The sequence below is a fragment of the Scleropages formosus genome, chromosome 5 (genome assembly GCF_900964775.1).
Source record: "Scleropages formosus chromosome 5, fSclFor1.1, whole genome shotgun sequence".
In the NCBI taxonomy this organism is placed as follows: domain Eukaryota; kingdom Metazoa; phylum Chordata; class Actinopteri; order Osteoglossiformes; family Osteoglossidae; genus Scleropages; species Scleropages formosus.
Window position 1 is genome coordinate 20710148 of NC_041810.1, and position 27750 is coordinate 20737897.

A 27750-nucleotide genomic window follows, 5' to 3' on the forward strand; every position below is an offset into this window, starting at 1 on the left:
AGAAGCACATTGCTCACCTTGGCGTTGCTCATGCAACCGTCAGTGCACTCTGACCTCCTGTGGCTTGTCAGTTTTCATCCTGGCATCAGTTTGTAGCTGGCTGGAGGGAGCAGTTTGACAGAGACACCCCTTTTACTTTCATGCACTGTGCTCTTTACTCTAGTACAGCCTGCCATTTGTGCCGGAGCGAAAGGAACGTCAGCATCTCCTTGCTTAGTCAACACTTTTATTGGAAACATCAACAGTTTTCATATTGCAACCCACCGTAATCCAGATTAAGATCCTTCCTTAGTAATACAAACTTACTGAATACTCTCAAAACACCCTCTCCACATTCTCCACGGCAGCGTTTGGCATTAAGAAACGAAATGGGCAACAATTCGTGAATTTACCCACAACCGAAATGCTTACAGAAAGAAGACCCTTTATTCTTTCATTCGTCATGCATCGTGCAGCTCAGACTCTAAAGGTGTGTGTGGGATGATGGTGTTACATAACGGATCTTAGATGTGTACATGGCACCAGACGGGAGCTTCCTGCTTAAACTCTCATCTCACCTTTTCTCTTTACTAATAGTAAAGGCAGCGGCATAGTGACCAAAGTGGGGTCCACGATGCTCCAATAAAGACTGATCAAAAGCAATGAAAGGGTTACCAAGAACTCCTACGAGGGACACTGTGAAGAGCACCTTTTGGTAAATATTTATTTGTGTCCAAAGGTAAAATGCTTAAGGCAAGGCATTCTGGGAAGTCGCCCATTAAACATCTGCTCAGAGCTTCAGAGTTCACAAGTTTCCACATGAGTAGAACATCTTTGCTCGAGCAACTCAGACCATCGCAAGTGCAAGCCAACCATGCTCACAGAGGAGTTTAAGAACAAAACGTTTCAGTGCAAACATGTAAATACAAGATAATCGAGCCAACTGGCAAACTGCTTCAAAAGGGTTGAATTGTCTTCAATAAATACCACGTAGTAAATCCTGACTTTACCAGAGTCAGTAAAGCAGAGTCTGAGCGACTGTAGGAAGCTGCAGGGGAAGGGCCAGAGGATGCTGTTGTAAATCACATCATGCATATTCAGGATTGTTTTGACAGTGTGTATTAGTCATTGCTTAGCTCCCTAGCCACATTGTTAGGTAAGAGCAGTGGGGGGAAAAGTCAACAATGAAGCCTGCTAGAAAAACACCTTCCATCGAATACCATCACACCGCTGACCTGAGGCTGCTGTCTAAAAACAAACTTGGACAATTTACAATGATTCATTCAGCTGATGATGGTTTTCTCTTACAAGGTTAATTTACTTGCAATTATTCACCTATTTATACAACTTGGTAATTTTACTGGACCAAACAGAGTAAGGACCTTACTCAAGGGTATGACAGCAAGAGGCAGGATCTCAACCTGGGACCTCGGAGTACAAACACAGAAGCTCCAGCCACCACACCACCTACTGCCTCCATGTTATTCCATAATATTAGAATAAAATTAAATAAGTCTCATGCCAACACTTTCACTGAGCCTATTTAGCTTATGAGTGTGAATATGTCTATCCTACAGCACGTCACACATCTATTTGAATAATTTAAAGAAGCAGCTGATATAAGAAGATGTGCCCACACTATGGCCCTGTCCGTACACAGGGGTTCTGAGAGTATAAAGTATACCGTTTTGGAATGTCAAGTCCTTACGCACTTCCCGTCACCTCCCTTAGGAATGTCCACAGATGAGACAGCATTGATCTGTCCACTTTGGGTCAAAGGACAAGTCACCAGCAAATTAACTCTTGCAGTTTTTTGGGACCTCGGTCATCTGCAGTACCCTTCAGGAGCCCCGGGTGTGCCTTGGGAGTCTGGGGCGGTCACCTCGCGGTCTCCCCTGCCTTTCCAGAGCTGAGGAATATTTCCACCTGGGCTGGATGGACTGCAGCCTCTTCCTTTTGCGCTCAGAGCACCACACCTTCTCACAGTACTCCTCCACTCCATGAAAGGTGCCCGAGTCCAGGAGTTGGTGAAGTTCCTTGAACCACACTTTGGAGTCCTTGGGGCTCTGTGGAGGGACTGAGAGCAAACAGAGCCTCCCGTGTCGGTCGCTGGTGGCACGATGGGACAGTTCCCCGACACGCTCCTCCTGCAGCACCTCCAGCACGTGTGTGGCCAGCACGTGGACAAATCCGCGCTCCACGGTAAGGCAGCGGTAAGTCCCGGCATCAGTCTTGCGGAGGTGCAAGAAGAGGAGGCCATGCGCAGTCTTGATGACCCGGTCGTCAGTCACGACCTGAGGACAGTGAAGGACAGATGGTGATTCACCTCCATTCACTTGTCTGTGGCTCCGCTGCGAAGGTTCAAATCCTGCTCAGCCTGTGCGGAGTTGCTTCTTCCCACCATGTTCATGAGGCACTCTGGTTTCCTCCCACAGTCCAAAGACCTGTTTCAGGTTAACTGGTCACTATAAACTGCCTTCAGTGTGTGTGTGAGATTGAATGCATGCATGTGTGACTACCCTGTGATGGACTGGCGACTCGTCCAAGGTGTGACTATTATTTGACTGTCACCCTGTGATGACCGCTGGACCATCTGGGACTCTGACTTGGACAAGTGGTTAACAATACCGAAAGAGTGATCTATCACGCTATCATAATGTTTCTCCACTGACACCCTCATATATAAATAAGCTTTTAAATACGATGATTTTAATTCACTTAATTCATTTACTTATTAGCTTATTTATCTATTTCATCACTGTATGTATGCATGCACACTGTATGTTATATGTGTGTGTATGTGGTATATTGCATGCTGCTGCAACCAAGTGGATTCATAAAGTTTAATTCCTTTATTCATTCACTGACTGTCATGTTAGTCTGCATTTTCGGTATCATTTGTGCCATAGAGGTACATTTGCTGCATCTGTAGGCGAAACCACAACACGCATCACACGTTTCCCTCCAAGGAACGATCTTGGCTTCCCTGAAACACACGATCACACGCGGTAGTCCTACCTCATCCTTGGATGAACCGCTGCGTTTGAACCAGAGCACCTGGGCCTGCGGCGACCTGGGGCTGCACTCCAGCAGCGTGCTGTTGCTCTCCACGCCGAACGCCAGCCTCTCATCGGCTTTCTCCCAGTGTTCCCCTGTGGAGATGAACGGGTTGCTTGCCATGGCAACGGGTGGGATCCATTACCCACAATGCAGAAGACGGTGTAGCACGAAATGCCTTGGGGGGGGGGGGTCCCTCAAACTGCACAGTGCAACTGTCTACCTACCGCTGTCAGCTGACTGAACATGCTCCACCGTTTCTGCGCTCTTTATGAACTTCAAGCGCACTCTACAGATGGTTTCCTACATTCATCATAGCATCATTACAGAGGCAATTTAACCACCAAGAGCACAGATCATGTCAGATGTGCACGAGTGAACAGTGGCAAGAACAGCAGTGCCGATTCACCCTCAACACATTACAGTGCCAGGGTGCCCGATGACCTGAAACCCTACTATGATGGCCATCCAGGAGCTACTGGATCTGAACATCGGCTCTATCTTGATATCAAAAAGACGAAAAAGAAATTTAGGCTCTGACATGACGGCCATAAAACATGGGGATTTGCTGACCTGATTTCATTGACTTTTTTTGGCTTTTTGCCAACACCACGGTCCCTATAACTGTAAATATAACATCTACATGCGGCTGTCAGATTCATAATATGTGCTTTAAATACATGCCTTTGATATGCAGCCCGCTGCACTGCTGAATGGCATTTCCGTGACGAATGTCCTGCCTTCGGAAGCGCCTGTAAAATGCAAGGAATAATAATAATAATAAAAATAGGAATAATAATAATGACTCACAGAAAAGTGCATGAATAAAAATACGGCTCTGTTTCATCATCTTTAAGTATAAAGCATTCTATCAATCTTCGTAAAAGTTTCAGCCAGGATAATTGAAAGGAGGTGTTGTTTTGAAAAATTAAATCATCCCGTCAGATCTCATTTGCCACCTTCCTGTGAAGCGATGCCACAGGTCCAACTCACTGATTTTTCACAACTTTCTATTTCACATGTGAAGTATTTGAGAGCAAAGCCATTTTCTGTTTTATATCCTGCTGTTTTCCTAATACAATGAAGTACTAAGAGACAATAAGCCATGACTCAGCATTTTATGGACAGACCTCAGGAGAAGGCTGGACTAAGACGCTATGCCTACACACTCTCACACACACACACACACATTGTCTGAAACCGCTTATCCTGAGCGGGGTCGCGGCGAGCTAGAGCCTAACCCAGCAACAGAGGGCATAAAACCGGGGTGGGGAGGGGACACGCCCAGGACGGGATGCCAGTCCGACACAAGGCACCCCAAGCGGGACTGGAACCCCAGACGCACCAGAGAGCAGGATTCAGCCAAATCCGCTGAGCCACCGCGCCACCACACCCCCTCTGCTATGCAAACACACACACATTTTCAGAACCGCTTCTCCCATACGGGGTCGCGGGGGAACCGAAGCCTACCCGGCAACACAGGGCGTAAGGCCGGAGGGGGAGGGGACACACCCAGGACGGGACGCCAGTCCGTCGCAAGGCACCCCAAGCGGGACTTGAACCCCAGACCCACTGGAGAGCAGGACTGTGGTCCAACCCACTGCGCCACCGCTCCCCCTGCCATGCAAACATTCCAAGTTTATTTGTTGTATATGTAGAAATATATAACATACAACAGCCTCACCCCACCTTACAAAGGTGACACATTCCGGACAACCCCAATGTGAGGTCAATTCTCATCGGTGAAGGACAGAGCTAGCATTAGTTAAATGTATGCGTTCCTGAACCCCAAAACTAAGTCTTGCTAAAATACCACCAAACTCCCATTAAAACAGACATGTTTACTTCAATAATTAACATCAGTTACCATAAGAGAGCATAACACGGCAGATGCCTTCATCAATTACTCTGTTTTACCGCACTGCTGCCTGCACACACTTGTTTGCTCTTTAGTAACTTTTAGGTACTGTGCGCTTAAATTGGACAAATTTACAGTTCATAAATTTCAGAAACAAGTGCAGGATGTGACAATGACTGGGAATGAAGCTGATTCAGTTGGTCAACTTCAGCTGATCTAGGTCCACAAGTAATTGCCCCAATCAAAATACCCTGCTGCGTACACAGGGTATAAAGGCTGTTAGGTGTCAAAGCCCTTTTAGATGAAAGGCTCTGGGGGGAAAAAGGTGCAGCTCAGCTTTGTCTCACCTTTTGGAGTTCAGCCCGCTGGGGTAGTACCTAGAGCAGGTGAGCCCATCCCAAGCGCAGTAGGGGTCCCGAGCCAAGCAGCAGTCTGCACACGCAGGCCCATACAGGTCACACTGATGAAGTCTCACCTGGGACACCCCGAACTCCGACCCAACGTACAGCTGTTGCTGGGGGTGCAGAACGAGTGCAGAAGTGACATGCTACCCAGTGGAGGTTCCAGGTACAGTGCTACAAGCACACATTTTGAATAGAAACACGGAGACAGCTAACGGCACGGCTGACCGATGGGTTGCTGATACCTCACATCAGGCCCCCCAGAACATTAGTAAAGTTGGTAATATGTTGTATAGCGACCATAAATACGAGAAACTGTTCTAAATTCTATTTACCACATTAGAGAGTGTTTGTGTGGTAAATGATGACTACAGGATTAAAGAGCTCCTGCTGAGTGTGATCACCTAGCAGTCATCTGGAGACGGGGCTACTGGAACTTGAATTCAATAATCTGATAATTGTGACTATTTATCAAGAAAGGGGATGATCGCAGTCCATACCTACCCTTTTAGAAGAGATTAGGATTTCTGTAATGGGGACTGGAACCTGGAAAAGACAACACAATGAAAAATCTATAAGGACATGACCTGGGGCGACAAGTGGCACAGTGGCGTAGTGCTCAGAGCCACTGAGTTGGAGAAAAGCATCAAATAATAAAAAAAAACAAATGCAAAGACAATAAATCCTGTTTTTAAATCAATTTAATTATTGTCAGGACAGTTGGTAGTTTAGTGGTTAAAACTGCTGCCTTTGGACCCAAAGGTTTGAATCCCACCTCCACGCTAAAGTACCCTTAAACAAGGTATTTACTCCAAACTGCTCCAGTAAAATTTCCCAGCCATATAAATGGGTAAATAACAGTTTAACATTATAAGTTACTTTGGGGAAAAGCATCAGCTAAGGGAGTGAATGCAACCTATAGGGCTGTGAAAAAGTATTTATCTATTATTGTGCAGTTTTGACACTGAACAGTTTCACCTCTTTTAATGAAATCTAAGATTAGATAAGCTACACAAAACACATGTTTTTCTATTATTTAATTCCTTTAATGAACAAAGTCATCATCAACCGGCACCGTATGAAAAAGGAATAAGCCCCTTACACTGGTGGTGGTTGTGCCACCTTTAGCTGCAATGACCGCAACCAAACACTTCCTATAATGGAGTATCAGCCCTTTATTTGCTTGTGGATGAGCTTTGGTCCGACTTCTAATGTGCAACAACAGGGGAAATGAGGAAGGAGGACTTTTTCCATGGCACTCTACACACCAGTTACTGAAGTTTATCTCATGAAATCCATGTAATGAGTCAACAACCCCGAGACTCCACTGGAACACGCAGCAAAAAGCACTGACCTTGAAAACTTGCAGTTCTTCCAGGAGAACTTCCTCCATGGTGTCTGTCTCCTTGTTGTAGATCGTGATAACTTTGAGGACAACGGAACTGTCTGAAAAGCGCCAAACCACAATGAAAATGCACAAACGAGACGGATTTTAATGTGTTATTGTGGACAGCTGCTCAGCTGAACCACATTTTCAGCAGCAGCTTCAGCAACCCCTGGCGATCTTCATTCTGCAATATATACAACGTGTAAATTCCTACTTTTACTTGTGCCATGAAGTGACTGAGAAGTTTGCGTACGTGCAAAGTCGCTCTAGGAACAATGGTAAAGCACGATGCCAAATAATTCACTTAAGTCTTGAAGCCCAAGCCAGTTTCGCAACATAAAACTGGGCTTGAATTCAAAGATTTTCGTAGCAATATGGAAGCCTGAACGTTCTGAGCGGATTAATTAACTTTTGCGTCTCGACGGCTTTGTCGGCTGCTCCTGAGTCCTTCTACCAAAGAGCCATCTAATCATATTTGGACAGCCAGTCCTTCTCAAAGTTCAATCAAAGTAATCTGACTATAGCTCATCGACATCATGCACAGGACAAAGTCATAAAAACTGGAAGAAACCCACAACTTCTGATCATAAATAAGAAATAACCTTGCAGCTGGCTGCAGCGGACGGCCCCGCCCCCTCACCTGTCCCGAGGAAGAGCACGTCGTAGTGACCGTCCTCGGCCTCCACCCTGTCCACGGCGATCTGCGTGAGCCTCCTCTCTCCGTCTGTCTGGAGCAGGACGGGCCGTCGGTGCAGGGGAAGGACGGGCTGGAACATGGTGGGGTGGTCTCGCACGAACCGCAGGGCCTCGTCCGGGAAATCCCTGGAGCTGGAGAAGGTGCCACCGTTCACCCTGCTGGCACACTGGGGGGGCGGGGAGTGGGGGGCAGTGAGCCTGTCACTATTACTGTGATTAATCTTCTATCGCTGTCACAATAGGTCAACACAAATATGCCCGTCTGTACTTTAAATGTCTGGTGTGTAGCCAGCAGGTGGCGTAGCGGTTAGAGCTGCCACCTTCTTCTCCAAGGACCCTGAATGGAATCCCACCTCCTGCTGTGGTACCATTGATCAAGGTTCTTACGTTGAATTGCTCCAGGTACAATTACCTCACTGTATAACCATGAAAAATCAGAGTAAGTAGCTTAACACACAAAGTTGGCTAGAGAAATGCATAAATGAATAAATATACTTGAAAAACTTCCATGAGTATAACATTTAGAAACACAAAGGTAAAGAGATTATGAAGTCACAGGGCTCTTCTTAGGACCTGATCTTAAAGCCTTTTAGCCCACGTTGTTCCTTAACCACTGTAGTATCAGGTCCGCTGTGCTGTACTATAGTACCGTACCGCATTAATGAGAAAAATTAAAGTGCAGAATGCCTTGCATTATACATTCACTCTGGCAGCGCTCTCCCCAGCGAGCGAAACAACGTTCGTTTTGTTTCTAGGACTTGAAAACACGACCACCAAGCCAGGAGTGCAGAACTTTGAGCAGGGCACCACCCGCCGGCCTGTCCAAAGCAATGATCGTCAGCGCGGCCGGGCTGTCGGGGCCCTGAGCCGAGCTCATTTGTTCTCCTTGAGGAGGCAGACGGCGGTTCGGCTCCAGGTGTTCCGTCTCTCGCTCGGTCATGTCGGCTCCCGCGCCGCTGAGACCGCGCCTCACCGCCGTCACGCACACGCATCTGCTCCTCGCTGGTCGCTCCATCCGCAATCCTCCAGCTCAAAACAGAGCGACGCCTTGAGCTCAGCCGAGGAGCGAGAAAACCGCGCAGCGCAGGACATGCCGAGTTACTCGCTGCCCTCGGTGGTACTCTCAAGATACGAGTTCTCGTAGAACTACCTGAACTCACTCAGCAGATGCTTCACTACAAAGCAATAAATAAGAGTGCATTTTACTAACAGACACGCAAAGATGCAGACGTGATGCTCAAAGTCATCACACAGTCCAGTACCACTGTTTTTGCCCACATACGTGACATGAGTAGCTGCAAAGACAACAGTGCAACACTTAATGCTTTTTTTCTTTATTTAGTTTGTTGGGCTAAACAGAGGGCAGAAGGCTGCCACAGTGCCTGCCTTGCAAACTGCGGGGCAGCTGGTAGGGTAGTTGTGAGAGCTGCTGCCTTTGGACCCAAAGGTTGCAGGTTTGAATCCCGCCTCGTGTTGTAGTATCCTGTAGCAAAGTACTTGCCCTGAATAGAAACAAAATTACCCACTGGTATAAACGGGTAAATAACTGTAATCATCTTAACACTCTGACTCACTGTGGAGAAAAAAGTGCCCACTAAATAAATAAATATAAATAATCTGTTCCAGTGTAGCACAATAAAAAGTTATGAGAAAAAAATCATAAGCCTTGATTTTCCCAGAAGCAAAATTCAGGTAAATTAAGGTTAATTCCTCAATTCAGACATGTGTGTGTATCGAAGTGAAAGAACACACAGTAAAAGTGTGTTCTGCTCAGCTGTCATCCTGTTCCTCCGGCCTGTTTCTGGGCTCTCGCTGGGTCTCTGCACTGATGAAGGATAGATTTCCGCCCTTAAAAGTGCACTGGCTCATCGATCAGAGGAAAGTGGATCTTGGCAGAAGCTGAGCTTAGTCTCTGACGGGCCGGGGATTCGATAACCACCCCCACCCCAGCCACTGTTTAAAAAGTAAAATCCACTGTGAGATGAACAGATCCTCTCTTTCCTGCTGCCTTGCAGAGCTGATAAACTGCGATTGTCACTTTGTTCGGCGGCGGACTCACAGATCCAGGACGGGGGAATGGGACTCTCCCAGTGAACGGGCTCCAGCGGTGCTCGGGCCCCTCCCGATGGGAGTACGGCCCGCTGAAAACAGCCCGGATGTCATCCATGCCGTACACGCACACGGCATACCCTCGGAACACGTTGCTATAACAGAGACGGTTGCCGGGGTGGGGGAAGCAAAAGGAGGAACTGTAAACATGGGACGCATTTGAAGTCTGTACAAGGAGATGTGCAGCGCAGAACCACGGATGTTGCTGGGCGTAAACAACATCAGTTAACTAGAACCCACTAACGGGGCTCGGGAGGGGAAAGGCTGCCAGCCCCATGACCTCTGACCTCTTACACGCACGCACAGCCCCTTTTACAATGAGGCCAAGTCAGACAATCGCCTTAGGGTGCCGAAATTTGGGGACACCGAAATCTATTGAAGCAAAGCAACTAAAATCGAAAAAACAAATTGTAATCCTTGAAAAAAAATCATTGCTTAATAATAAAGAAACGGATTCATTAGAAATGTTAAGACGTTCCATCTGATATGTCACGTGAACATGGTGTGACGCATCGCCGCCCCACGTCTTTGATATGACGTAATTTTGCTGGTAGCATTTTTCACGAAACAAACTGTCACTCATATCTGTTTATTTCCTCAGCAAACGTCATTGTAGAGAATACATCTCGTTTTTGGTCCGTTTTTTATTGTTGGAGTATAAAGTTGTGTTCTGTGCATATATAACGTTCACATACTCGTGACAAAAAATTATGTAAAAAGTAACATTCGAATTTCATCGTATTTGTGACCTGTATGTACCTCTGTCTAAAATAAAAATAATATTTGCCTTACATACACAGTATGTATTCGCACCTTTATTAATTTCGTGACACAAGTCCTGTGTGCATGAGAGCTGATGACAGAGCTGACGGAAATATCGAAACCCCCATTAATCTGTGGTGTCCAGGGTGAGAATTATGCATTGACAACACACTTTACTACTGGAAAGCACAAAGAACCTACTGTACATGTGCTCAAGTGTATCTGTATCATCACGTGGCATTTTGGACTTTATTATTTCAAATGATTATTTCCTCACTTTGACAGTAGCGTATGCAAATCATATATATATATGATTTGCATATATATGTATATACATAGTTTAACACCATTTTTAAAACATGTAAAATTATGATGAAAAGACATATTTACAATAAAACACACAACGAACATGAAAAGATATCAATAAAGTCCCATAAGTATGGGTTCAAACTGGCTTTTACCCAGCATGGCCATTTACAAAATATTCATACATTCACATATCGTTTCATTCACTGCACACATGTTTTTTTTCTGAGCAAGATGCAGGATGTGAAATGAACATATGGACAAAATCTGACCTTGTTGTGCCGAAGAGGCCAAATATCTCAGGGTCCTTTTCGTCCTTCTTTGTGAGCACAAATACGTCCTCTGGAACACATGTGATCTACATGTTGTCATGAGGATATGATCAAACTCTCACAGTCTGTCAGCAGTTACACTTTTATAAGTGCCGTACATTTTTTCTCCAACACTAATGTTTCAATGAAAGAATCAATCAAATCAATTAATCAATCAATCAATCAATATAAAGGTAAATATATTACATATACACAGACGTATACACTAACCTATCTACATACACTAATACAATATGTAACATGCACACTAAATAATATCATCAAAATGAATGTTTTTATGTTCCATGTAAAAATAGTGTATTTACCCAGCTCATCAAAGTGTGTATCAATCCCACTGGGTCCCGGGACCGAGCAGATCAAGCGTGTCTTGAGGAAGGAGGTCCACTTGTTGACCAGCATCCTCCGACCACCAACGTCATTCTGCGAAGCAGAAAACCCAGAGGAAGAGGCAACTTTTCCAGACAAAACCACATTTCATGGTAATTTAAAGGAACAATTAGTACATTTGCGCAACTGAGTCCAAGTGTCCGAATCGAGGCCTTCTTTGGTTTTACTGATGGCGACTCGATGACTCGGCTCTCCTTACAGCACACACTCTCCCGATCCTGGCGTAAACAGCACTGTTCCCACTTTCCGCGTCCGGCACTTTCTCGGTGAAGAAGAAATATACTTTATCATCGTCCTCGTCGTCATTGTCCGGAATAACGGCAGATCCAACAAACTTCGGCTCTGGAAAAAACAGGGAAAGAAGAAAGGCCAGACAGTGACATCATTCCAAACATAGAAGATCTTACAGAAGTGAAAATTATATTTAGTCATAAGGGACTTGGGCAGAGAAGTGTCAAAGATGAATACTCTTTTTTTTTTTTTTTTTTTTTTTTTTTTTAAAAAAAAAAACAGACTGAAAAGAGAAAGTAGCGTGAAGATTTTTTGCACACGAGGGAGGACTCCCTTTACTGAGGCCCAAATGTAATTTTACTTTTAAAACAACACCGCGGGAAGAGATGACGAACGGGTGCAAAGGGTTAATTACTTTTCGCACTATTGACAACTGGAACCCACACTGCGCGCACGCGCACGCACGCGACACGGCTCCAGCGGGACCCTCGCCACACACCAAATCACTGCGAGCTCTGGACGCAGCTGTGCCACGTGTCACTCAGCGAGTCTCCCGCCGTGCCTCACCATGGAGCAGTGACGGTGAGGAGGTGCTGAAGATGCCGCTCCTTTGAGGCTCTCGGGTTTATAGGAGAACTCTTCACTTTTGAGACGCCCATGTGCTCATAGCTAGAATAATATTTCCACCGATCCACAAACTGACACGCATTCCATTAATTCTTTTTCCTGACCCTTTTTCTTCAAAGTGTCTCAGAATACTGAGCTACTTATAGTTGTTTACTCTTTTATACAGCTGAGTAATTTCACCAGAGCAATTTTAAGGTAAGTACCTTGTTAAAGCGTATTACACTTGGAGGTGGGATTCAAACCTGCAACCTTTGGGTCCAAAAGTAGCAACTTGAACCACTACACCACTTCTTGGCCCACCCTGAGATGTGGCAAGTGAAGATGATATGAAAGCATTAAGAGACACACACACACACACACACACACACACAGTCTGAACCGCTTGTCCCATACAGGGCGTAAGGCTGGAGGGGGCACACCCAGGATGGGATGCCAGTCCATCACAAGGCACCCCAAGCGGGACTCGAACCCCAGACCCACCGTAGCACAGGACCTGGTCCAACCCGCTGCGCCCCCCGACACACAAACTACAGAACTGAAATACTGAGATGAAATAATATTTAAAAAAAAAAAAAAAAAAAAAAAAATCTCTTTATGGGTGTCTACGAGCAGCTAGAGGTCTAGTAAAGGTGGCGAAACTGGAGGGGCCCGTTTTAAATACGGATGCTGCATTTTGACGCTTTGACGACGGAAGCCGAGCCAAAACGTGGTAAAGCGTAGAGCTGCGGAAGCGCTGTTGGAGCGGTTCATTGTGGCACATTGCGAGTGCTCACCATTCAGCTGCTGCTTGTCGTTCCTCTCAGTCCTGGTGTAGCTGCTGTTGCCCAGGCGACAGAGAAGGCTATCGTTCTCCCAGTAGTCGGTGTAAAGTGCCACATACAGCTCTCCTCCTAAAGACATGAAAGAAAAACGAAGAAATCAAAACTCATTTCTGTGAGCCACCCGACATGTGACACAGAATGGCCTGCAGGTGGCGCACTGGTTAAAGCTGTCACCTTACAGTGAGACTTTGCTCCGCAGCAGGATCTTGATCAGGGTACTTACCATGAACTGATACAGTAAAACTTACTATGCTGTACAAATAGCTAAATTATTCAAAGTAGCTCAGTGTACAAGTAAAACACTGAAGGTCGACTTGGACAAGGGGCTTGATGAATAGATAAATATTATAATAATAATATTTAATAATATAATAATAATAATAAGCTCATGACAAAAGGTCCAAAACAGACTTTTTACAAGTATGTTGAAAAGTTTTAAAAGAAGTTTTATTAGCTTAACTAGGTGCCCTATTACCAGGAGAGGGCAGCCTATGACTAAAAGAACAATTCTGAGCAGCACAAGGAAGTATGGGTATTGAACTGAATTGAAGACATATTATTTACACAATTTTTTTGTGTTAACCAAAATGCCTTTAAGGAAAAAAATTTTTTTCTTATGCTCTGGAGACATAGTCCCAGAACAAAAGCAACACAAGAGAAGCAAGTATATTGAATAGGAAAGGGTGATAAGTACTGGAAAGGGTGGAGACACAAGAGCCATTGGGGTCGAAGGGACTCCTTCCCCGTCCGTTCTCCACGTGATCAGCCTCCAGCCGCAACACTTTGTCCTGAGGAAGAAGACAGTTGTTTTCTCCTTTACAACTTTCTTTTATTTGTACTGCTTGCCAGATAAATAAGGAACAACATATGAGTTGTTTGTATTAATAGTTTAAAGTTCCCGAAAGAGAACAAATGAGACGCATGTCTGGAGACACCCTGGACACTGGATCTCCCAAGTCCTGCATAAGTTACCAATTTAAAACAAATTACTTTTATTACACAGTATGCACACCTGAGAAATAACATGGGTGTGAGAGGAAATGAGAAAGCACTATTTCCCCAACATTACATTCCCAGAAGCAGAAATACACCTACACAACACATTCGCAACATTTCAACAATCAAATTTTTATTCTTCAGCACTGAGGGGGTTCTGCACTAGAATATTTCCAGGGTAAGATCTTCATATCTTGCTGTTTTCCTACCTTAACCCTTGTAACTTCCTGTAACATCACTGTCCCCAACCTCCCCCACGCTCCGCCCCCCATGCCCATGGCATAGGTAGCAATGATAGACTCAAGAGCCTCGTGATACATTGAAGCAGAAGGACTGCTTAATGGGGTTTTGTGTCCAACACATCCACGTAGCTCTTTACACAAAACAAAGACCATCTGCACTCACGTCAAGAAGAATTTAGTTGTTCATTATCGTGGTCAGCAGGCTCAGATGACCACAGTGCAATGAGCAATGCCTTGTTATCTGCTTGAGGTGGATAACAAGAAGTGGACGGTCATCTTCTGACGCTTAACAGTATATGCCTGACCTCAGTGGGTGGTGCGGTGCGGTGAGGGATGGTCTGTTTGACGTGAAACAATGACAAATTGGCTGTAACATCCACGAGGTGCACATGTCCGCTCTCTTGCAGCCTGCAAGTGCCTCCATCGCTTATATCCCTGCTGAATGTGGGTTGTAGGATGTCTTGCCTTCTCACCTGTGATTCAGGTGGACGCCCATTGCTTCCTCATACACTTGCTGGAAATTTGCTTTATTTGTGCATACAGTTCTTTATTTTACAAGGCAAAATGAGCCAACATGTCTCTCCAGCTCTCCTGCACGAATCCGCAGAGATGTAAGAGAGCTGCGTTTTGCCTTGCTTTTACCGCTCTGTGCAGTTTATCCCATTGTAAAATTGCCCAGGAGTACTCAAACTGTTTACTTGTTCTGTAAAATATGCTTTCTGTGGGTGTAAAGTGCGGCATATCGGGCTACAAGTGATTTTAAGTGATTCACATTTTGTATGTTTTGAATGATACAGTTTTATCTAACCATAACACTACAGTAGCCTATTATTATTATTATTATTATTATTATGTACAATACACAAAGAAACAAAGAAATTTGCTATTTTATTAATTCATTTATTGATCGATTGACTGGGGGGGGGACTTCCAAGATGAAAACTACAGAATGCAGATGTAAATTCACTTGATCACCACATCAGATTCATGTGGCAGCGCTTATAGGGGGATATTCTTCGTGGCCTCTCACTTAGGCCGAGGTCTCTCGGAAACCCGGCAATTACTGTCATTCTTCTCTGGTCCCTGATGCAGTGTCTGGCCAGATTAAAAAAGTTGCAGTGCCCACTAAAATAAACTCCCTTCTCCGGAAGTATAGAGAGAGGTAAAGGCCGATGTCTCGCGTTGGAATTTGCTTGAGGAACGAGGTATCACAGCAACGAGAGAATCCCCATAAGGCCACCGATTACATGCAGAAATGGACATGTTTTAATTTATTCATTTATTTATGTTTTTATTTGAACATAGCCCTGCAGAATAACAGAGTGCAGAACTGTTTCACAGACAGCGCACAAAAGAGCTGTCTAGAGGTTGAGCGAGTGTTCATTTTTGTTCCCATTCAGAGAGTTCCTGAAACACACATTCATGTTGCAACAGATGCTTTCGAATAAGTTTTGAAAGAGGACGGCAAGTTCAGGCCAAACCAGTAGTAATTCTCAAATAACACACTCAGGGCTGTTTTAAATACAATGCTGGTGCTTTACACGCAGCCAGTTAAGCCACACTGCTTTTTTTAAAGTTTATATTGCTTGGAAACTGCTTTGAGTGCCTTCCAGCAAGTCATCATATGTGTTACGGTGTTACTGAGGGAGACAGAGGACCTTAATTCCAAAAAAAGATGAGAGGTGGCAAACACACACACACACACTCTTTTTACATGTACTGGAACTGGAATCTGTGTGCATGTTGTATTGTGTTGACAAGATCACATTCTTATTATAATCCATAATCTGTAATTGTATAATATTATACATGACAACGTCATTTAGTTGATGCTAATGTGAACTAATTTATAATATTCCGTTTATATATCAAGTTAGATACAATTATTCGCGCATTTTTTTTTCAACTGGGTAATTTTTACTGAAACAATTCAGCATAAGCACCTTGTTCAAGGGCACTACTATTAGTGTACAGATCTTAACCTGCGTCCTTCATTTGGAAGGTCACACTTTTAATCACGGTGCTACTCCTTGAAGTGTAGTAACTGAATAAACAAATAAAAAACTGGACAACAAACGGTTATTAGGCTCTTCAGGACAATTGTCTTGTCTTGTAAGGGCTAGTCAAAAAGGATTAACAATTATTACGTTACTGCGGATACTTCGACTAACCCTTGTATTCACTTTTTATTACATTATTATTAACTTTTTTATTACAGTATTCATCATATGGCAGTCACTCATGTCATTTATTGTTTTACTCCATTGTCGGTTAAGGCTCATGATTTAGTTGAAACCAAAATATTTTACCTGGGTTGCTCCAGTAAGTCTCATTGGACAAAGATCTCGAGGAGCGACGCTCACCTCTGGCCACCGGCCGACACGGACGAAGGCACACACGGGGTCGAACGCCCCCGTGCCACAAGCTAGCAGGTGGGTCTTGTTGTAGTGGTGAAGGAGCTTGATGTAATTGGCACATTCAGCCTGCCGAGTGAAAAAGCAGGGTGAACGTAACAGAGTGACCATATGAGGCACGTAATGAAGTTCTCAACAAACTTAAATCTTCGTTTTCCATGAAAGTGAAAGAGGCAGTATAAAAAAAGTGAATGAATTACGCACCCTTGGACGGACACGCACGCCGCACTTACTTGTTCTCGGCCTTTCATTAGACATTCTTCAACCTGCGTGTCGGTGCTCGGCCAAAACGCCTGCAAAGTAATTATATAAAAAGGGCTGCTGAGAGCGCTGCTACGATCTTCCTGCAGACAGCGCAGTCCTTTGAAGGAAATGTGTACCACAGTATTGTTTTTTTTTTCCTCTTCGACTCCACAAGCTGAACATCCTTATATGAATAAGCTGGGAGCGAAGTGCTTAGAGCTGCAGCTTTTGCGCCCGAAGCTCGCAGGTTCCAATTCACCTCCAGCTGTTGTGTGTTTGAGCAAGGTACTGTACTTACCCCACATTGTTCCAGTGAAAATTACCCTGCTGTACGAATGGGCTAGTATAAGTCAGTGAACGGTGTAAGTCCCTTTGGAGAAAAGCGTCAACTAAATTAATAAATGTGAATAAGTAACTGCTTCTGTTTAAACCGAACTCCTCGCCACTAACGTCCTATTATGATATAATGCGATGCAACTATAAATTGTAACCAAACCTCTCATTTTCTTTGTCATCAGTCTTAGCAGACGTCTCACAGTTATCGTACAGCCATAGGTGGAGATAAAGTCCTAAACGGAGTATTTTGCACACAGTGCCAAGCTAAAATCAAACTTGAGTTTAGCCACCCCTCATAACACCATGCAGTAATGTTCTGATTCCCGGGACACAAGTTCACTTCTCTTTACACCAGTTGAAGCAATCTAACAAGCTCAGCATATTTTTATCAAGAAACAGGTCTTAATAAAAAGGAATCTCTGCATAATTTATTTCACTGTTGTACTTTCGGAATTCACCGATGAATGAAAAACTGAAAGAGACCCCCCCCGGCACTAAACAGCACCGTTCCCTACAAGTGTAACAGAAGACACGACACACTGGCACACACCAGGCCGCAGCGGGGATTTCTCGAACCTGAGCTCGTACCTCTCTGTGATCCACACTGACGCGGTCCAGGCTCAGTGAGTACAGAACGTCTCGGCCTCCGATGAAGAGCCTCTCCTGGTACTCGTCCAGCAGCATGGAGCGCAGACCCAGGGGACCCAGGGAACCGTGAAAGAACCAGGTTCTGTTCAGATGCCACAGCTCTGCGGGACACAAGAAGACACCACAGGTCTGAAATGCATTTGAAGAGGAATATATATTTCAAGTTATTTCTTTGCTTATTAGCATAAATGGGTCATCGACAGTCACTCTCTTGTTTTCTTGGTTCCTGCTCGGGTTTCGCTTTGTTCAGTCCAGCAGCAATGTGTTTGTGATTCTTGAACCAACATGTTATTTGAGAGAAGTGACAGCAGCCAAATGCTAAATTCCATCCCAGCCCAAGTCCCTCACCGCACACCGAGGTTCCACTCTGACTGCGGCCGAGTCCCCCCCCACCGTCGAAACCCCACCGCTCTACTTTTCTTCAAGTAATAGAAGCCAAGTCTATGCAAAGTCCATCCAAGTGCATACTTTGGGATGACATCGTAATGAACTGCCAGTCAAATGGGGGGCATCTGCGACAAGCACGGCGCAGACCTAACATCCTCAATCCATCATGTTGTACCTTGACAGAAGAATCCATGATATGAACTGTATCAATGAAATACCCCAGTGTAAACATGGGAAAACCTAGTAAATGCTTTCATTAAGTGTTTTTACATTTAATCATTTAGCAGACACTTACCTCCAATACAAAACACTGTTATTATTACCTAATAATTAATTAACGCCTTTTGTCCAACGTCACTTAGATGCCAGATGCGTGACTGATTAAACTACCGGCAATCATTAACCCCTTTGTCAAGCAGAGCAATGCGACACACACTCATTCACTCATACAATGACACACTGGGGCAATTCAGAGTCACCAGTTCATGCGAAATGCATGCCTTTGGAGTGTGGAAAGAAACCAGAGCACCTGGGAGAAACCCATACAAAGACGAGGACAACATGCAAACTCCCCACAGACTGAGCCGGATTCAAACCCATGTCTGAAAATGCCAGATAATAATAATAATAATAATAATAATAATAATAATAATAATGATAATAATAATAAGGAATGCTACTAGTAGATTTTACGGAACGGTCCTGGCGATGAAAACCAGATCCTCTGGACCAACCGGGTTGCAGGGAGAACGTATCTTTGGCCCAGTGAATGCAGCCCCGTGAACACTGCAGGGGTCCCACACCAGCATTGCCACCTCCAGCTTTGAATAATAAGCAAACGCCCTGCAGAAGAGATTGTATATTTTTAACCCACAGTGTGTCGAAATATAAGCTAATAAAAATATACCATTTTGTTTTTAATAGAGCGTAATAATGCATATCCCTAATACCTCATTAGAAATAATCTTCAGTCCAGGAGGCCCCACCAACATGGGGCAAATCGGGGCCAGCAGTTGCTCCAGCTGAGCCTGGCTGGAGGCGCTGGCTATACTGAGCTCCTGTGTGGCAGAGGGCAAAGAGCAAAGGAGAAACCCAACTCCTCATCATCCGCATGGCTTGTCATGATCCGCCGGCCCAGGATCGCCCCACGCACACTTGCCCGTCCACCACACATGTGGAACAGCTCTCCGTTTCTTCCTGGGGCAAACGGGTGCCCTGGCGTGCGAGCAGAGGTCCCTGGCCTGGGGCAGGTTGTCTGCCAAGCGCCGGGCACAATCAGACGACCTATTAACCCAGGCAGGAAGGCACTTCTGCATTTCAAAAGAGGCCCTTTGGCGGAGATCGGAGGAGTGGATGGGGAATAAAGTCTGGGGAGAATCGATGATTACAGGGCCGGATATTCATCTTTACAGAGGTGCTATCAGCGCTCTCCTTTTATCTGGCAGGATGAGGGTTTTTTTATCGCACCGTTTTGTTTATTTATACTTCAGTGGTGCAAACATGCTTCCCGCAGTGGTAGGGAGGGTTTACATGCAGCCTTTCTGAGAATGAATACATGTGTTGAGACACATATAAAGCCGACATACTATTTACAGTCTTCACAGCACGCTGCAGAAGGAGACAAGAGCCTGTCAAACCACAGGCAAACTCACTGCGTGGACCGAAGCTCTTCCGTTTCCTCTCGCGTAACCCTTCTTGTGTCTTTGGAGGAAGGCGGAGAAAGACCTTCAGACACACCTGAACAATCATGTTTTGCTGTCATTGAAACCCTCCATAACAGCATGAAGGTTCCCATGTCTTCATAAGCAAGCCCATTTTCGTAGGGTATCAAAATATTCCTTTAATACATGTAAGACTCATCAGGTGTCTACATTTATTCATGTCGCAGACACAGTGTTTGTGTAAACAATGACTTGTAGGCGTGTTTGGTGAAGGATCTGAGCGCAGAGTTTATTTACAATTGTGACCAGTGCTCATGGATATCGAAAACTGGTGAACAAGTGATACCGGGATAGTGATGACACACATAATGGCTGGGACTTGGATGAAACAGGAGGAGACATGGAGGCTCTTTGGTGATTCTTCAGAGGTCCTTTATCTCCTAGAAACCCAAAATGCACCATCATCCTTTTCCTATGGATGGGGTTTAAACTGACCGGGGCTCTCAATGAGCTCTTACTCAACTGCTGTGGTGCCTCTCATACTTGCTTTTCATATGTGCTCCAGAGTAGCACACATGAAGTGAAGAAACACATGGCCCCTGACAGTTTCATCCACAGTTACCATCAAGGTGTCAGGCAAAGGATTGTTGCTCTGGATGAGGGATCACAGCTTAAAACCCCATAAAAATGAGGAATCCCCTTGTTTAAATTTAAGAGATAGTCGTGCTCGGTCTGGTTGCCCCACCTCACACTAAGGCGGATCTGGTGAATGTAAGATTGCTGCTGTTGCACCAGGCGCTCCGTTTACGGTTCATGTGCGCTCATGCGACCCCACGGGCGAGGAGGTCCATTTTACAACCTCTGCTGCTCGTACCTGAACGTCTTCGCATCTGGCAGAAATTCCATTTCCGTCTTCCAGCGACCGCGGCGGCTATGAAGTGGTGTGTCACAGAATGTTTCATGGCTTCGAAAGGGACACCGAGCTCTTTAAAGCGTGGTAAACAAGGTGGTGGAAGCAAGGACCCCAACCATTACTGTGAATCGAGGGCCACACATGTAAAAATCATAGTAACGTACTAAATCCGAAACGTTTACACCAAAAAAATTATTTGCGCTTCGCATTTTGCTTAGGTGTGGTTTGTGTCTGTTGTTCAATAAAAATTCTTTAATTCATGCTATACTGTACATGAATAATTTTCCAGATGTTCTTGCAGGCCGCATTTTGTGAACCAGAGGGGCCGCATGTAGCCCTCAGGGGGCACGTTGGACACAACTGATTTAAGTCATTCCCTGAGACGGACTGGCATCCCGTCTAGGGCAAGCCTGCCTTAGCCTGTGCTTCTGGGATAGGCTGCAGACCACCACGACCCTGACATGGACAAGCGGTTAAGAATAGCGAGTGACTGTTTTAAGTCTGGTTCAATTTTTGGGGAAATACACTCAGTGACACTCATACACCTATCATACTATAGTACTGTTATATGGTCAGTGACTGAACGTAGTATATTCTTGCACATTCTCCTGCAGCAGTGTATTGTGAACTATGGTAAATGACGTATAGATAATAAGAAAGTGAAAGCAAGTCCAGCGGGACCGGCTCCTTTCACAACAGTGCCGTGCAGTGATTTTCACATTTAAACAGCCAGCCAAAGGACACCCCCACCCCAAACCCCACAGCCATTCTGACCTGAGTTAAGAGCCAAAACAAACAGTGTCTGTGAGCCCTGCTGTGTCTCCATACAGCGATGCCACATATTAGCACAAGAATTAACTCCGCCAAGGTTGCGCATTTGACCTTCTCGAGCCGTAGGGCTAAATCATCCGGTCAATGGCAGTCGAAGTGTGCGGATCTACAGAAAGGCCCAAACGGCTGAATGGACAAGGAGAAGGGTCAGAAAGAAAGGCATCGCTTCTGATTTACACTGAAAACCCGAACCACATGTGCACCCTTTGAAGTGTTAAAAACGCAGCGCCAACTCCATTGTTACGCATCAGGAGCGACCAAGTGGAGCGCATAGTCAGCATTCAGGGTGATGTCCCCTACGCTAATGGAGAAGGGCAGCAAAGGTGGTTTTCATTACACATTCAAAGACTGCTAAGAATTAACTATGAGTCCCTGGATGAAAACATGAGAAAATACGGAGTCACATTAATCTGTTTATTTGACACTTTTCTTCAAAGTACCTGAAATCGCACAGGACTTACGACAATTTACCCATCTGAATGGCCCTGAAAAATTTTTACGCAACATGGTAATTAAGCATGGCAAGTTCGTGGTAAGTAAATTGACTAAAGGTTCTAGAGCAGGAGGTGGGACTCACTCCTGGGCTTTTCTCGCCGCAGCTTTAACCACTACGCCACCTGCTGTCCCATGGGTCTGCCTGGGTCGGCCTTCTCACTCTGCACTCAGACACCAAACAGCATCAGCATGGTGCCTAGTTACCAAGAACTACCTGTGTAAGTGAGAGTAAAGGGCGTGGCCCACCCTGGTACGGTCAGATACCTCACACCCTACCCACCAAAGATCTCAGCACCACCCAGGTCAGCCTGCTGTGTTTACCCTCTACATCTCCGCTTGACAGGGGAAGGCCTGGGGAACCTCATTGCCCGGGAACCCTGACTCATTCTGGGGCTGGTTTTTAAATCCTAGAGGAGTTCAGACCCCTGGGTCTTACACCTCGCTGCCAAATACCCAGAATGCTCTGCTTCAAGTAGAGAGTTGCTCTTCAAAAATGACACCCCATGTCGCTGTCCGCTGCGGCACAGGATGGCGCCGGCGGTGAGCAGAGTGAGGACAAATATTTCCATCGCATGCCTCACGCTGCCTTGGACACCGTGCTTCTTTTATTAAGTTATTTGCTTTGCTTTATGGACTGCGGAGACATCTGGGACCATTGAGAAACACGGACTGGGAAGATGAGTGCTTAACAGGAGTTTGAAAAAACAGTGGTGAGATGCGCCCCCAGGCAAGGAAGTCAAAGTTCACGGGGGGGGGGGGGGGATGCCAATTAAAGTTTGTTTAATGGTAAAAACAGAAAAGAAAAAAAACTACAACGAAACACATTCGGCGCACATACCATAATTTTAAATGTAATTATCCTTCACGGTCATGCTACGCTGATCTCTGAAAGGGTGACGATAGATCTTCTAAAACCGTCATTGTGGGTGTCCATGGTGGGTGTCCATGAGATATGCCAGCAAAACCACCATGTCCTCCAGAACAAAGGAGGGGAAAAAAAAAACCCACATTATTATTCTGGCTTTATAATCCGTGGGCTGTTTGTTTATGTAAAATCATTTTCGAGAATTTCTAACCGGAGGCGGCTGAAGGCAAAAAACAGGAAAGTTACAAAAAAAAAGAAAAAAAACGATTCAATGTCGACAAAAGCAGCAAAGAGATTTTTTAAAATTATTTTTATCTTCTAAAAATATCCAGTATACACTATAGTGTACTACCTTTTTATTTTTTCTGTTAACTTTCATGTGACGGACAAAGAGATGATGTAAAGGTATCCCATGCAGATACGTAGAACATGATGTTAAAATCAGTCAATCAAAGTTACTACACAGTAGCGCGTAATTTCAGTGAATAAAGGACAATAGGAAGAAAATGTGACCTTGGCCTGTCGCTACCAGTCGAGTGCGATTAATTTATAGCGCACTTACAATATGTACCTATGTTATCTTACGGCCTACGGGCCATAACTTACGGACTCTGTGAAGCACAGTTTTATACCATACTAACTTCAACAGATCCCAAGCTGGATGCGATAAAGGAAAAGTCCAGAGTTACCCAGAGCTCAGAAAAGTGATGCAAATACAGTTGCTTCCAAAATGTATGTGGACACGTATATTGGCCTTTCCTCCCCAAGAACCGCTCAGAATCGAATGTTTTTCTCACTCTGAGTGCCCAACATGAGCACTAACTTGTTTTTCCAGAAACAATAAAGGTTTTGACTAATGTGTTTCTCATTTCCTCTGCTGAATATTTATGCACAAACTATACACTGACTAAGTATTTTGAGAGTTCCGTCTGTAATGTTCACTTTGGGAAGCGATATCTTGAATAGCTTCCTCTGTTCTTTTTACTGTCATATTTCAAGGCTGAATTATTCATTCTTTGTAGCCAAAGGAATTCCTTCCCGACCGAACACGTGCCAAGCAGCGGCTTTCTTGCTTTTCGCTTCCTGCATTACCAGTGACGAGCTTTATTTTTCCAACTCTATATTTATGCACTGTAGACTATGACTTGTGTTTTTCAGTCCAGTAATGACTTGGGTGTGGTACAACGCGGTACCACCAGCGCATGTCCTTTTACACAGCTCATAGTTATTTAGTGAGTGAAACAAAGACTCGGAGCACTGAGATTTCACAAACGTGCCCAACGTGGGGCTATTAAGGAAATACATTGTAGAAATGCCACAAATACGTGACGTTAAGTGTTCCCTCTCTTTCAGTGCACCGTAGAAAATCTATTACAAGCAGAAACAGGTCTATTATATTACAAAACAGGGTCCTGCACCTGCTTTACAGTTTTAAGAATCACTGCTAGTTTGTGTCTCAGGAGGTTAAATGATGCAGAACAACACTGATTTTGTTCTGGAGAAATAGGTACAACCTAATGGCAACCCTAGTTTACCTATGAAACAACCCACTAAGGGTTTTCTTCTTCTTTTTTGAATAATCTTTGGGATTGTTTTCATAGGGAATATTTCTGATAAACCATGGTCATATCTGCTTTCTGATGAAATATGTGCAGAAGAGATGTGGATAAATATTTTAAATATTAAGATAGATTCCTTAAATTCTTTTCCCCTTGGCTTTATGTCAGAGGCATATTTGCATGATAGTATTGCATATCACTTGCGTTCTGTAAAATATGAGCCACAACTGCTATGAATTAAAAGACACAATATTCCTGTTTTCCCAACACCCTCCTTGCATTTTCCATTTCATTGCATACATGAAAGCCATAATGTAGGACTATAAATAAATAAATAAATAAATAAATAAATGAATAAATAAAGAAAGAAATTGGGGGGGGGACGTTTTAAGTGGCAGGCTGGTATTGGAGGCTCAGTTATGGGTCAACAAAATGGTAAATTATGACATGCTTCTTATTAAACTGTATGTACAGTACTGTGTATAAGTTTTAGGCAGTTGGGGAAAAAAGCTGTAAAGTGAGAATGCTTCCAAAAATAAAGCTCTTAACTAATAAACTTCCTACAAAGCTTATTAACCATCCATCGTCAATAACTGCCTGATGTGGCGGACTTGGCCGGGTCCTGCTCTCTGGCGGGCTCGGAGTTCAAGTCCTGCTTGGGGTGCCTTGCGATGGACTGGCACCCCGTTCTGGGAGCGTCTCCTCCCCATCCAGCCTTGCACCCTGTGTTGCCGGGTTAGGCTCTGGTTCACCGCGATTCCGCTTGGGATAAGTGGTTTCAGACAATGTGTGTGTGTGTGTGTGTGTGTGTGTGTGTGTGTGTATACTTTCTTTCTTTAACAACATACAGTATTATTAGAGTAAGGGTTTTGTAACTTTTTGCAAAAGGAATGCTTGGAAATCTAAAATATGCTCTTTCCCATTGACACTAATGCATAAGACATTAAATAACCGTCTCAAACAAAAATTTCTGTGAAACATCTAAGTTCCTAAGACTTTTGCACAGTACTGTATGACATGCTGCTTACTGTACTTCCTTATTTAATCTTGCAAGTTATATGAGCTATTATTCAAAAATAAAGTGAAAGACTTCTGTTCTGGAACATATTGCATGTCCATCACTGGGTCACAATTTACAGACACATCCCATGAGCGACACTATAGTAAAAGGTCCAGCGTACAGCGCTAGAACAGTGAAGCACAATCCTAATCAACACCAAACAACAAAGAACCCATATTCTTACACTTTGGCCCAAACATAATGATGATGATACACTGCAGTGCAATAAAAATGGCAATAAAACAATAAAGGGAAGATGGGGATACATCCGCTCTGTAAACAGTTGCTCTGCAGACAGTAAAAGTTACACACTTGAAAGCACAATAAACCATAATGGGTAGAAAGAATATGTGCAATTACTCTCAACTTTTAATATCACACTGGAGGCTCTGCAGTCTTTCTCTTGAATTCACACACTACAGCATTCAGGGAAAAGTACCCTAAGCTGGGTGAGACCTGCTCTGCTCAGTGAGATGCAGCTTAGGGCGTTTGGATGTTTCTCATGCTGTAATGATGGGATGCGAACCAAAGCTGCAGCACCGGTCATTACTCTGACATCAGAGCCACACTGCTCAAGAGTATTTTTACCACTTTCTGGCGTGTGTTACCACAGCGAGAGCCCACATATCCCCCAGCGATGCATGGTAAAAAGCCAACAGCGCTGAAACACTGAAACCACAAAGTGAAACTCGCTGAAAACATCCGTCAGTCAGACCGTCATTATGAAAAAGCAAAGGAGAAAAGTGAAGCAACATAAAAATTCAGTCAGCACAACACTATCACAAAATATGTTATTAATTACAATATATAAGCATAGAATATATACTATATGTTCATATATACAGTAAAAGCAACGGTATTACTTATGAAAAACTCTTCAGCTATTTGACATTTACTCATTTAGCTGACACTTTTCTCCAGCAGTGATTTACAATTATTTACCTATTTATGCAGCTGGGTAATTTTACTGAAGGAATCTAGGTCAAGTACCTTTGCTCAAAGGTACTACAGCTGGAAACAGGATTCGTACCTGTGACCTTGGGGTCCAAAGGCTGCAGCGCTAATCACTACACTGCCAGCTGCCCCATAATTCTAGACAATTATGTGAATCCTGCACATCTAATATTCTGTCTGCATATTTTGTCTTCCCACAGAAATATCTGTGGTGACAAAATATACATGTAGAGACTGCAAGTTCCGCAGTGTGAAACACAGGCACCATTGATAAGCAAAGTGGGGGGGGCTACGCCAGTTTTGTCATTTAATTCAACAACAAACTGGCAGGATAACTGCGGTAAAAATAGAATTTTTCATTAGTTTTTGCTGATTTGTTACCTCCATACACAGAGTTGCTTGAAAGTATGTGAGTCCTATAGGGATGATCGTTATTCTTGTACGAAATATTAAAAAACATATAAAATCTGTTAAATTTACAATAAGACATAAAATTAATACATGACTATGATTTATACCCCTTTTTCTATTTAACTACTTGGTGCAACCAATGCAATTTGTGCTACACTTATTTTTACACCTGCACAACTTGTGTGTTTCTACTACACACGATTCCCTCTAAAACAGCATATGGAATTGGACATTACACATCTATTGTGTCACATGAGAACACTGATTCTTATTAAATAAACATTTCATGGTAAAACTAAGGGAGACGAGGAGTTCACACACTTTGGAGCAGCTCTCTGCACACGTACTGTTACACAACCTTGCTGGCCACACTTAGCAGACACCAGAAACGGGGGTTACATGGAGCTGAGCAGTCAGTGTTGGCTGCATGTTGCTATCAGCAACTCATCTACACGACACCTGACCACACGTGACTGATAACAAGAAGTGTCAGTTCAGCAATCAGTTTATAACAGCTCCAGCAATCGGCGCCATCGACTCTTTCGAAATGGTCATCAAACATGAAGAAATCACTGAATATTACTGACAGTTATTTGACTATCAGACAAATAATAAGACACATTAGTCACTCGCTTTCTCCGCAATGAGAGCAGGCCGCACCTCTTCTTACCACCTACCTTTGTGAGACAGCCTTAGCCTGGGGTAGCTGCTCTTGGACGCCGGCGATGGACTCCACAGCACTGCGGACAACGCCAGCAGACGCAGTGCCGCCTCGATCCCGC

The 27750-nt window shown here is 44.3% G+C and overlaps 1 protein-coding gene across 1 annotated transcript; it reads right to left on the reverse strand.

Moving 5' to 3' along the window:
• Nucleotides 1-269: 269 nt before the first annotated feature.
• On the reverse strand, nucleotides 270-27750 carry LOC108921153 (semaphorin-3E-like). The gene is made up of 17 exons (XM_018730484.2): nucleotides 27646-27750; nucleotides 17773-17933; nucleotides 16839-16898; nucleotides 16555-16674; nucleotides 13648-13741; nucleotides 12906-13022; nucleotides 11474-11616; nucleotides 11193-11307; nucleotides 10828-10897; nucleotides 9438-9582; nucleotides 7323-7545; nucleotides 6650-6741; nucleotides 5800-5841; nucleotides 5242-5408; nucleotides 3721-3788; nucleotides 2998-3131; nucleotides 270-2273 (listed from the first exon to the last, which is right to left on the reverse strand). The coding sequence occupies exons 2-17, from the start codon at nucleotides 17866-17868 to the stop codon at nucleotides 1821-1823; spliced, it is 2139 nt and encodes a 712-aa protein (XP_018586000.2). The 5' UTR covers nucleotides 17869-17933; nucleotides 27646-27750; the 3' UTR covers nucleotides 270-1820.

Bases quoted from the DNA above. Each gene is read 5' to 3' on its own strand.
- LOC108921153 (XM_018730484.2), bottom strand. From the start codon at position 17,868: ATGCTGCTGGACGAGTACCAGGAGAGGCTCTTCATCGGAGGCCGAGAC. The intron at 13,023-13,647 runs GTACTTATCACC...TCATGTCTTTAG, and splicing joins TTGTGTCTCCACCCTTTCCA to GAGGAGAGCTGTATGTGGCA. The intron at 5,409-5,799 runs GTAGGTATGGAC...CTGCACCCCCAG, and splicing joins TCCTAATCTCTTCTAAAAGG to CAACAGCTGTACGTTGGGTC.